The sequence below is a fragment of the Pelobates fuscus genome, chromosome 1, assembly GCF_036172605.1.
Source record: "Pelobates fuscus isolate aPelFus1 chromosome 1, aPelFus1.pri, whole genome shotgun sequence".
Taxonomy (NCBI): Eukaryota; Metazoa; Chordata; class Amphibia; order Anura; family Pelobatidae; genus Pelobates; species Pelobates fuscus.
Window position 1 is genome coordinate 389,373,251 of NC_086317.1, and position 13,397 is coordinate 389,386,647.

Consider the following 13,397-nt stretch of genomic DNA (forward strand, 5'->3'; position numbering starts at 1 on the left):
AAGAAAAGAAGGGGAAAAAATAAAAGAAAACTCCAATGGAAGTATCCCACTTACAGATTCCATAGCATGGAATGTAGCAGTTTGACCACCACTACGGATAACAGTGAAGCAGGATAAAACAGATCAAAAGAGGCAGTGTACTGCTCTATGGACTCTGAGTGTGGTTACATGTATACTCCAATTACTCTTCCGACAGACGGAAGCCATAAACGAAAGCTTGACCTATTTACCCGCTCATTCGGGAATATATAAGTTGCAGACCACTGTAAGAATCACATGGAGAGAATCACGGAATCCTTATTTGCCTTTTTTTAAGCTAAAATCGGAACTCTGGTTGTTGCTTATAAACTATATGCAAGATTATACCATGCAAAATGTGCCAACTTGCATGGTTACTGTTTACCTAAGTTTATGTTATACGTTTCTTTTTATATTCTTGGCAAAGTGATTGGAACAACTGTCATACAGTTCCTAATGCTTCCAATTTTCTTTTTTAACAAACGTGTGATAGGTCATTGCTTTGTAAGCAAAAAGAAAAAAAAACAACTGTATAAATAATTTAAAATAAAATTTCAAAGAAATTCAAAGAGGATAATAAAAGAAAGCTAGCTTTATTATAAAAATCAGAAACTTAAAAGTAAACTTACAAAACTGTAGATAAAATCCAATGGTCTACACTTAACGCGTTTCACCCTAGGGATTTCTCCAAAGTGACTATATCCTAAGATTGGGGTTATAGAGTCTATTCTGTTTTTGGTAGAGGTTTCATTGGCTCTAAAAAGGGTGTGTTTTGGGCATTAATTACTTGTTTCTGCCCTGATATACTAATCTATGCTTTTTCTATTTGTTTTAGTCTTTAAGTGAAATAGCATTCTGTATATGAAGACTTCTATTTCCCATATGAATCTCTGTGAGACTTACTGCTGCCCTCTTCAGCTTTTCATTAGAGTTAGCACCTTAACCTTAGACAGCCAGTACTGGTCTGCCTAACGACGACTCAATAATGATGCTGGTGAGGCAGAGGGGATAAACCTGCAGACTCCGAGTACCATGGCCAATGCAAAACACTGACGTTGTCATGGTGCTTGAAGTAACCCTTTAATATGTTTGGATCTTCATGAGAAGAGGGACACTTGCTTATGAGTAAGCACTCTTGAAGTATAAAACTGTGGAGTGCAACCTGCTGGCTTTTTGTCAATTAATGTGACGTTATGACAAGAGTGATTCTGTAATTGCAACCAAATTAATAAAACTACTTGATTAATAAAAAATAAACTCTTGCCTAGAACACAGAAGACTATCCATATCAAAGTGCAAAAAGGTTACATTGTAAACCGTACTGAAATTTTTTTGCAGATTTTCAACAAAACTGTATCCAATTTTGATTACATGACAGGAAGGACTGCATAAAACAGTTTCTCTCTCTCTATATATAAATATAATTATATATATATATATATATATATCTTGTGATACTTAAATAATGGTTACCATAGTGATAAGGATTTTACTTTGAGAGGTGCTTAATACTGACTAATATAAGATGTTAATACATTATTATTACTCCATACACTAAGAAAGTATATGTATAAATATATTTCACAACTAATTAATATCTCCAATGAAATTTAAATTAACTCTGAAAGGGCACTCCAAGAGCCATAACAAAACAGCCCACTGTAGTGGCTATGGTGACAGGTGTTCCCTGACACCATACCATAGTAATGAGTCAAACAATTTTAAAATGGTAAGAGGATTACTTGTAAATCCTGGTATTCAAGCAGTGTGGGCTGTCTTCTCTGATATATCTAAAGAGGAAATTTCCCTTTCATGATACATACTTTATGGGCCAAGAGAGAAGGGCGGCCAGACTGCAAGAAAATCTCCAGTACTTCCGCAGACAGGAGACCTAGACCTACCCGTGGTGAAGTTTGTGATGAGTTGGAGGCTGAAGGCAAGAAGTTGTGAATAACTTGCATCAGTTTGGCTGCATGAGTCAACCTTTGGTGTCTAACCACACAGACGTTATTGCCTTCATAAGACAGGCAGTGGCGGAGGGAGTCAGTGAAGCTATACAATTCTCCAAGCATACAAGGTCAGAACACAGACAGGATTCATATCTAGAGAGTTCAGAAGAAGAATGTGATCTGCTCAAAAAAGAGTGTGACTCTTCTTTGGAGGAACAAGCCCATCATTCTGCTGGATTATTAATATTCAGTTTCTTTCACAACATGAAACTTTAGCTATTTAAAATGTGATTTTAAATTCACAGCTCATAGGATGCAAGGTTCACCCATTATTTATTCACTAAACTGGAATGTGTGAAAAATAAACAATATGCAAACTTCAGCTAGCAAAACATTCTGCCAACAGGGCTATGGGTGACTAAGGGTTAGGATAATGGTTACAGGATTTACAGATAAGATATAGATATATCTTTGAATCTATGAGCTAGCTAAAAAAGTTAGGAGTTCTTTTTGGTTGTTTTTTTTGTTTTGTTTTTTAAACTTACAAAGCTTTATTTTCAACAACAAAAATTGACTTCTCAAAAGGACGCTGTAATCAATAGAACCGCTACAGCTTCTGGTGTCTATAGCCTCTCTCTGCAAGCTTTTCAATGTAAACACTCATTTTCATTACTTCCTCGTAACACTTCTTGTGACAGTCACTCAGACAGCCAATAGAGGTGCTTCCTAGTCTAGTGCTGCATAGTGTGCAGCACCTACATTCAGTGTTTACACACTCCGCACAGAGGCACAGAATAGTCCCCGAAGAGATGCATTGGGAGAGCTTAATTGGATGCTTTCCGTGGGGTCCAGTGGGGCTGCTGTAATCTTCTTGTTCTGCTCCCTCTCGCGGTTTAGGGATGCCGTGGCAGGAGTGACGCCATATTTCGGCTCCCGGCGTCACAGCAGCGTGTGCAGGGGAAGAATATCAAGATGCTTACAGCTCCCTTGCCACCCCCGTCTACATTCAACAGCTGCTGAACAGGCTGACAAACACCCAGGCGACCTTGGATACCTGATAAAGAGATTATTTTTTTATATATATAAATAATCTGTCAGCACCAAAATTGCGGTTTAGTAGATAAGGGAGTGCGCTGGATTTTCATTTTTGTAGATATATATATATATATATATACACACAGACACAGACACAGACAACAAGGACCAACAGAATTTAAAATTTAGTGAAATTAATTTGAACGTATCTTTAATCTTTTATGTACTGTCTCTTTAATACTTACAGGACAGAAGCGAAGTGGAATTAAACCATACTTGAAGCCTTCAAAACTGCACCAGGTCTACTGGATAATCACAAGTAAGGGCAAAGTAAAATGCTTAGGACTTTAAATTGCATATTTTCAGCTTAAAAATGTTGTAGATAGCAGCACAGGTCACAGTAAAGCTGCTACCGCCCATCCTCGAATCTGTATAATCTCACATTCACGGCATCCTCATTTGGTGCACAAAATAGCACGGACTGAACATCAACTTTGCTGCAAACGTTCAGAGGTTATAAAAAACCTGCACGTCAAATGAAAGGGTCCCCAGAACAAGTTCATGAAATTACAACTGGAGAATGCATAGGAAATTCAGAGCAATTCTTGGAAAGAAATATTAGTAGAAGAAATCTAAACATACCTATCTCTAGATTCTTTACAGGTAAGGTAGAGAGATGAATTTACGAAGAATTGAAAAGACATTTACATTCCCAGAAAGCAATATTTTTCCAAGGAAGATGAATCCCAAGACCTTGTTTCCTTCAACCTCAGGTAAATTATTTTTTCGGTTGGAGGGGGTAGTCCCATGGTATTTTAACTTGCTAACCTCAGAGTTACAGCAAATTGCCCTGGGTCACTAAGGGGTTCCTTCAGAGGATAATTTTTGCACAGGGTCATATCCTGAAGCTTCCTAAGAGAGAGGAGGAACTCCCAAAGAGCAGGGGGTAATAAAATGACTCCCAATGTAAGCCAAAAAGAAAACTTAAGCGGACCAAATTAGGTCCCAACATTTTTTGGCATGTGGGATAGTATAGGAAGAAAAAGACAGAGGGGCCAGGAGGTAGGAGGAGGTATTTATACATTATAAATATTTCAACACCAGAAATGAAGGATTAAATGTAGACTCTGGCTTTCTAATACACTACCAAAACTTTATGTCTTATATAGTTGTTGTTTTTTTTCCCCAATACTCCCGCTTCACATACATATATATATATATATATATATATATATATATATATATATTCCAGCTGAAATGAAACAACATTTTAGGATCAGATAACAAGTCCATTGCATTGTTTCAGTTTTATTGTATGCTCAGGAGCATGAGAAAATTAAATGAAAACAGATTCCCAAAATAATTAACACCAAGTCTCAATAATTTGATAAGGAATTGGGAAACACCATCCAACTTAAAAAATATATATCTATACAAATGTTCTAAGAATATATATTTGTCCTACTTGAAGTTAAAGGAGCACTCCAAGTATTTAATTATTTTTTACAATTAAAGGGACACTATAGTCACCTGAGCAACTTTAGCTTAATGAAGCAGTTTTGGTGTATAGATCATGCCCCTGCAGCCTCACTGCTCAATCCTCTGTCATTTAGGAGTTAAATCCCTTTGTTTATAAACCCTAGTCACACCTCCCTGCATGTGACTTGCACAGCCTTCCATAAACACTTCCTGTAAAGAGAGCCCTATTTAGGCTTTCTTTATTGCAAGTTCTGTTTAATTAAGATTTTCTTATCCCCTGCTATGTTAATAGCTTGCTAGACCCTGCAAGAGCCTCCTGTATGTGATTAAAGTTCAATTTAGAGATTGAGATACAGTTATTTAAGGTAAATTACATCTGTTTGAAAGTGAAACCAGTTTTTTTTTTCATGCAGGCTCTGTCAATCATAGCCAGGGGAGGTGTGGCTAGGGCTGCATAAACAGAAACAAAGTGATTTAATTCCTAAATGACAGTGAATTGAGCAGTGAAATTGCAGGGGAATGATCTATACACTAAAACTGCTTTATTTAGCTAAAATAATTTAGGTGACTATAGTGTTCCTTTAATTAAGCATTTTGTCATTGGGGTATATCTAAAACCAGCTTCCAGGTCTCTTGTATGGAGCCATTCTGTGGCTGTGCAATCACAGACTTCCCAATGCAACCAATGAGTAGTCTTTGCAAGGCAGGTGCTCTGCCTAATAGTCTGCCTCCAAGGAGTGAAACTACCAAGAAGTAACTGGACTGATTGACGATTGACAGCCAGGGGATATAACAAGTTTAATTTATAAAAGTGTAGTCTCTATTGATTTGCAGTTGGTATCATACATTTTGAATTTTAAAAACTCTTCACACAAAACGCACTTCAGCGAGCTAAAGTACTTTAGGTGTGTGAAATGTCCCTTTAATGATGTTGTAGGATCGACATTCCTTTACGTGAAGAAATAAAATCAATGAAAGCACACAGTTCTTCAAATTAAAATTCAGTCGACTACCTATCTTGGCCATCACCTGGAACTTCCGGGTCCCTCCAGCCACAGGCAAACAATTCATATTTTTCACTAGGCCTCCCATAACCCATTCGCCTCGGAATAGCCTTTTTTTTAGCACACTGGCTGAACTGAATATCCACCAACCCCCTCAACTACTGGTTTGTTTCAGCATGACTGCCGGCGTCCATTTGCCCTTCAACTTACTTTGAATCACTATGCTTTCGAACAAATACACACCTTCACGCGGATCTGAACTCCCCTTCACAAGACACATCTCTTTCATACTGCACTAAATATTGGGAATGTGATCTGAAACATTAATTTACACTGGAAGAATGGTCTTACATATTTACACCAGGAATTTCAGGAATCAGGTTTTAAACTCCTCATTCAGTGGTACAAAACCCCTGATAACGTAACCAGGTACACAGGTGACCAGGATCCGGGCCTGGTTCTGGCAAATGCCCCCCTTCCCCTTTTCTTCCATCTTCTCTCCAACTCTCTTCCTACCCACATCCTTCTCTCCCTCCCTTTTTAATTCTACTTAATATTACATTGGCAATCCTTGCACAGGCACCAAAACTGAAAAATTATCTAAGACAGCTATGCTTTCAGCTCGCCTACTCTGTCTTTAAATTTGAAATTCACTTTGAATTCCCACTTTTGTGAATAACTCTGTAAATCAGGGGTGTCCAATTTTTATGAATAACGCTTACCGTATATACTTGAGTATAAGCAGAGTTTTTCAGCACATTTTTTGTGCTGAAAAACCCCAACTCGGCTTATACTCGAGTCACTGTCTGTATTATGGCAATTTGCATTGCCATAATACAGACTATGGCTGTGGGGGCTGCAGAGTGTTTACTTACCTCTCCTGCAGCTCCTGTCAGCTCCCTTCTCCTCCGCGGCGGTCCGGTCAGCACCTCGGTCAGCTCCCAGTGTAAGTCTCGCGAGAGCCGCGAGGAGGGAACTGACAGGAGCTGCAGGAGAGGTAAGTAAACTCTCTGCCAGCCCCCTCCTACACAGCCCATCCACTGGACCACCAGGGACTGAGAGCCCCCCTCCCTGCCATGTATCAAGCAGGAAGGGGGGACGAACAAAAATAAATAAAATAAAAAATAATCATAATAAAAAATTAAAATAATAAAAAAAAAAAAAATAATAATAAAATTGTCCACCCCCCAGCAAGGCTCAGCTACACACACACACACACACTGCACTCATACACACACACACACACACACCCGCTGCATTCATACACACACACCCACTGCATTCATACACACACACACACCCACTGCATTCATACACACACACACACCGCAAATAAATATTCAATGAATCTAAATTTTTTAGGATCTAATTTTATTTAGAAATTTACCAGTAGCTACTGCATTTCCCACCCTAGTCTTATACTCGAGTCAATACGTTTTCCCAGTTTTTTGGGGTAAAATTAGGGGCCTCGGCTTATATTCGGGTCGGCTTATACGGTACTTTGAAATTCCAATCCAATCAAAAGAAATATAGGAAATAAAATATCTAGGTCACGTAGAAAACACTTTTTAGCAAAATGTGGCAATCGAAGGCCAGAGCTCATTCCGCGACATCAAGCCATTTCCCTTCAGCCACAACGAGAGAGGCCTGAATGGAGCATGCACAATCACATGCAAAGTGCTCCAGGTGCCTTACTGCACATGTGAAGAAGACCTTCCATGAGTACATCACTGGCGTGGCTCCTAACAGGTAAAACCACAAGGAGCTAAAGAAACATTGCAGCAGCGAAAATTAGAAAAACCTAAAGACAGTGGCATTGCTGCTTTAAAGATCTATAGGCTACTTGGCTGGAACTTCTAAACAAAACATGATGAAGAATGTCTAGGTTGACAATCTATTTGAGTTAAAATTAGAAAAACACAAATACTTGCCTTTTCCCCCCCTTTTTGATACCACACATCCATTTACACCTCTTAATCGACCCTTCAAGAATGAAGCTGGTACAGCACAGGAATACAGGAAACAGACTGTCATTGGTATATCTTAATAGTAAAAATGATTGATCTATGTATTAATACATTCCTACAAGTGAAGCCCCACATGTTTGTCTAATGCTGTACAAGAAGATCCCAAAGGAAGTGCTAACAGGCAGACAATGTCCTTATTCTAATTTCTGTGTGTTGCCGAGAATGGTAGAAAATAGTATAGAAACAGTGTTAGAATTTTTTTCACTTTTTTTTTTATGTGGCACATATTTTGCTACTGCAATGCTGGTATCTCATAAAGCGCTCTCCAGATTATAAAAAGTACAGATGCACAGACTGGGTTCAATAGAAAACAACCTGACGTGAATTTTTGATGTTGTTTAGTACTATTTAAATAATATTAAAGATATAAATATATATTTTTAAAGTCAGTTCTCAGCAATGAGGCACAAGATTCCCCCCCAAGTATTCACACACAAGGTAAGATATTTGTTTCACTCCACTCATGTGTTGAGATTCTCAACCACTGCATTTTGCTGAGACTTTGTTTGTAAGTGTATTCAACTCACATCTGTACAGCTGCTGAATTTGCCATCCAAATAATTACATGGCAGGAACTATCAATAAATGTAGCTCCGCTATTTTAACTCAACAGTGTCTATATGAAAATGTTTCATTAAACTCATTACCAATGCAAGACTCACTTCTGATATTTTCACTATCCACATATAGTGTGTGTGGTTACTATATTCCTGGTTATCACGTCTCTTTGTATGGCAAATTTAACATTTTCTACAGACATACCCAAATAAAGAGTGCATCTATTAATATCACTAAGTAATGATTGCAGACAGATTGTGATGTTAGTTAAAAGAATCATGCCTGGAAAATAGCAAAACTAAATAATTTACAAAGTAATTTCATTTTTGGTGAGTTTTAAGCTTAAAACGTTGGTGCTTTACCACCATATATGACAGCTGCTAATAATTAATCCAAAAAAGATGGCTGTAATGTAAAGCGCTGATGCACCAGGGCAGCTGTAAAGCGCTGATGCACCAGGGCAGCTGTAAAGCGCTGATGCACCAGGGCAGCTGTAAAGCGCTGATGCACCAGGGCAGCTGTAAAGCGCTGATGCACCAGGGCAGCTGTAAAGCGCTGATGCACCAGGGCAGCTGTAAAGCGCTGATGCACCAGGGCAGCTGTAAAGCGCTGATGCACCAGGGCAGCTGTAAAGCGCTGATGCACCAGGGCAGCTGTAAAGCGCTGATGCACCAGGGCAGCTGTAAAGCGCTGATGCACCAGGGCAGCTGTAAAGCGCTGATGCACCAGGGCAGCTGTAAAGCGCTGATGCACCAGGGCAGCTGTAAAGCGCTGATGCACCAGGGCAGCTGTAAAGCGCTGATGCACCAGGGCAGCTGTAAAGCGCTGATGCACCAGGGCAGCTGTAATGCGCTGATGCACCAGGGCAGCTGTAATGCGCTGATGCACCAGGGCAGCTGTAATGCGCTGATGCACCAGGGCAGCTGTAATGCGCTGATGCACCAGGGCAGCTGTAATGCGCTGATGCACCAGGGCAGCTGTAATGCGCTGATGCACCAGGGCAGCTGTAATGCGCTGATGCACCAGGGCAGCTGTAATGCGCTGATGCACCAGGGCAGCTGTAATGCGCTGATGCACCAGGGCAGCTGTAATGCGCTGATGCACCAGGGCAGCTGTAAAGCGCTGATGCACCAGGGCAGCTGTAAAGCGCTGATGCACCAGGGCAGCTGTAAAGCGCTGATGCACCAGGGCAGCTGTAAAGCGCTGATGCACCAGGGCAGCTGTAAAGCGCTGATGCACCAGGGCAGCTGTAAAGCGCTGATGCACCAGGGCAGCTGTAAAGCGCTGATGCACCAGGGCAGCTGTAAAGCGCTGATGCACCAGGGCAGCTGTAAAGCGCTGATGCACCAGGGCAGCTGTAAAGCGCTGATGCACCAGGGCAGCTGTAAAGCGCTGATGCACCAGGGCAGCTGTAAAGCGCTGATGCACCAGGGCAGCTGTAAAGCGCTGATGCACCAGGGCAGCTGTAAAGCGCTGATGCACCAGGGCAGCTGTAAAGCGCTGATGCACCAGGGCAGCTGTAAAGCGCTGATGCACCAGGGCAGCTGTAAAGCGCTGATGCACCAGGGCAGCTGTAAAGCGCTGATGCACCAGGGCAGCTGTAAAGCGCTGATGCACCAGGGCAGCTGTAAAGCGCTGATGCACCAGGGCAGCTGTAAAGCGCTGATGCACCAGGGCAGCTGTAAAGCGCTGATGCACCAGGGCAGCTGTAAAGCGCTGATGCACCAGGGCAGCTGTAATGCGCTGATGCACCAGGGCAGCTGTAATGCGCTGATGCAATATTATCAATTATATTTAAAAAATTAGTTAAAGCAACTTAAATATTTATGTTGAAACCCAGCAAATATACTTAGCCATGCACCATATAATGACAATTATTACAGTTTGTAAGTCAATAGCCCACAGTGACCCTTACAGAATGAGTGGAAACTTATCTGCTGTACAATAGATCTGTAATATAATGGCAGTACGTGGACAGACATGTTTGGTAATGGGATGGCTGTGTGTAACTGGCAGTCAGTCAGGCTGGCTGGCCATATGGGAGGATGATGTATTATGGTCCAGGGGAGGGGGGTTACCTGGCCCGGTAACCAGAGGCCCTGCTGCTGCTGCCCGGGGAGGGGGGGCACCACCCTCTCCCTCACCGTGTCCGCTCTCACCTGCTGCTGCGGCTCCCCCGCTAGGAGCCTCATCCACACCCGGCCGTCCTGCTGCCCTCCCCAGGTGCCGGGTCTGTCCTGCACCGCCAAAGGGCCCCACGGTGTGCGGCGTTGACTTCACCGGAGCTGAACCGGCCCCGGCGACAACTTCCGGGGCAGCTGCCAGGCGACAGGGCGGAGAGACGAGCGCCGAAAGGTAGGCCAGGAATTGCTTGTCGAGCACAGAGCAGGTCGAACGGCAGAGAGCAGAGCTGGAGAGGCCAGGCTGGAACACAATGTGTGAATTATGTCAGAACATAGGGACAACCGGGAATTAACTATTGTCACTGTGGGTGTGTTTACTGAACTGGGAATCATGGAAAATAAACAAGAGGATTGGCACATTTTAGGCCAATAGATGATTTGGAAATATAACTGAGGTGGCAAAACAAAAACAGAATAGTAATAACAGAACAGCCTGGCTTAGATACATTTTGTACAAGTATTTCGCAATTTCTTTTTTTTTATTCACTATGATTCTCATGGATTTGACTAACAGGGTTTATCTCTAAAGCGAGAATTCAAAGTGAATTTCAAATTTAAAGGGACACTATAGTCACACAGACACTTAAGCTCAATGAAGTGGTCTGGGTGCCAGGTCCCTCAGGTTTTAACCCTTCACATGTAAACATAACAGTTCCAGAGAAACTGCTATCTTTACATTTGGGGTTAATCCAGCCTCTAGTTGTTGTCTTACGGACAGCCACTAGAGGTGCATCAGCGACGCTGGAGGCGAATTTCGCTTCCATCGCGCAGAGCGTACATAGGAAAGCATTGAGAAATTGCCGCGCATGCACATTCGGCTCCAGTGACATCGGACGGGGGAGCTGACGTCGGCGGGGGAGGAGAGATCACGAGGGCCGAGGGAGCCCGGTGCTGGATTAAGGTAAGTGGCTGAAGGGGTTTTTAGTCTGGATCGCGTCACTGAAAGTCACTGAATCGCTTGTTTCACCACAATTCCATTTACTGCATGTGAACACACCAGTTGGCAGCACAATCACCACCAAAAAGGTTGCACCTAGACATTCACTGAAACAATTGAACAGAGATCAGGAACAATGTATCCGGAGCCTATGTTAGAGTAAGTCTGAACTTGCTGGTTTAGGAACTGCTGTTTCCATATAACTTGTGTGAATGCTCACTGAGAGACCATGTTTATGCATCAGTTGCTTTCTCTAGCATTTAAACACAACATATCAAATCCTGAGAAATGGCAAGGAATAGCTAACTGTTCGTTAATCCAACAAAATATTAGAATCCTTGTTCTAAATTTAAAAAAAAGATAGTATGGTCATAGTTTATACTTTAGTAAAGTCCTCACTGAAAATTTGGAAACCCTGGTCATCTACTGCCTCTATTACAGTATAAATCTCCAAATCCACTTATACAGCTGCATTAATGGATTTTACTACATAATATATATATAGAGCATCGAATAAAATTCATATTATTCTGCCCTGACTAGAGTTAGGTTAAACTGAGGCCATCTTTCCTGAATAAAACATGGTCAACAGCTATTCTTTGCCATGTCTCGGGATTTGATCTTGATGATCTCAGCCAATCCAATGCTTTCCCATAGGAAAACATCGGGAGGCTATTGCGCATGCACAGCAAAACGCTGAGCCAATCAGCATCTCCTCATAGTGATGCATTAAAACAGTGCAGATCTATGGGGAACGCTCAGCACTTCCATGCAGGGTGTAAAGACTGTAGTCGTTATGGTGCCAGAAGTGCCCTGGCACTCATCCACTGTAAGGACTCAAACCATTTTAGAACTGTTTGTCTTTTTACCTAGGGTACCATGAGCTCACTTCCTGCCTCTGCTGCTGAAAATAGAGAGCCCGAAGCTCTCTGTAAGGCTTAGCTCTTTGGCTGAGACAACCCAGTCAATGAACTAGCCCTTTGCTGCCGGGCTTAGCTCTGGAGAACTAACAGAAGCTTCTGCTTAGGAGCCACCATCTCTCGGTCTTTACAAGTGGAGATTGAGAGACACTCCAGCAGACCCCAAGTAAGACTCATGCACCTGGGGAGGATGCCAGGACACTCCTTGCATCATAAACACTACATACAGCAAGCTGGACTAATCCAGGACAGTGGTATAGGAGCCTGAAATTAAGATATCCTGAAGATCCAGGTTGAATTCGCCATCTTTCAAACAAGGCTTATTGTGGCAAAAGTAGCTCTCTAGTTAATTCATGGATTGTTATGTGGTGGAATCTCGGTAAAAATAAATTTAGTAGGCCGAGATTACCACGTGGCATGTGTACGTGCATATGCTGACGTATCGATCAGTTGGTTGCACAAGGCAAGATACGATCAGTAGTGTACGGAGCATGTGCAAGAATACAGGATATAGTATTCCCCTCCTCCATTGTGCTGGACAAGCCATGCGGTCAAGCAGGAAGTTAATTCTTATTTGTGTTGATTGGTTAAGAGAATGTGCGGGTGGAGCTTAATATGGGAGGAGTTATGTGCCTATATAAGGAGCCTGCACTATTGTCCGGGGCTCAGAACTTGCTGTATTTTGGTGACATTAGTCCCTCTGAGTCCCGATCGGTGATCCAATAAAGAATCTCTTCCTTCCTGAAGAAACCTGTGTCCATCTCTCTGTGCTTCGCTTCCGTCAGTTTCTCCGGTATCAGTTATACTCGTTTTATTACATTTCTACCAATTTATAATGTACATTGTAATGAAATAATGTGATCAGTGTCATCACTTGCAAGTAAGGTGTTCAGGGGTGCTCTAGCTAAATATGTTAGGTCTACCATGTAATTTTTTTTCTATTACAAAGCAGATTTATTTTTTGAGTACTACTCATGTATTCTCATATTCTTACTTTTTAAAAATGAGGTACACTTGTTTTTGCTTTTTTTTTGTTCGTTTTTTTTTGGAAATTTATTATGTATTAATATACAAATATTTCAATATATTTAAATTTGTGAAAAGTAAGTCTGCCATTTGAATGGCATGATGTCACTAGCGAAAACATGGGGGAAAATATGATCCGGTTGTTATGGTCAGATATTGGATACCAAGCCAGCCTCTGAATCGGCAGGGATATTTACTTAAAGGACCACTATAGTGCCAGGAAAACATACTCGTTTTCTTGGCACTATAGTGCACTGAGGG

General features: G+C 41.7%; 1 protein-coding gene across 6 annotated transcripts in view; it reads right to left on the bottom strand.

The window, feature by feature from the left end:
• Positions 1–10,389, bottom strand: part of IKZF4 (IKAROS family zinc finger 4) — a 39,275-nt gene extending 28,886 nt beyond the window's left edge. For all 6 annotated transcript variants that reach the window (XM_063426758.1, XM_063426750.1, XM_063426778.1 and 3 more), the window contains exon 1: positions 10,230–10,389. In XM_063426758.1, coding sequence (XP_063282828.1) covers positions 10,230–10,262 — 33 coding nt within the window. In that variant the 5' untranslated portion in view covers positions 10,263–10,389. The remainder of the gene's footprint in view (positions 1–10,229) is intronic.
• Between the last annotated feature and the right edge of the window lie 3,008 nt (positions 10,390–13,397).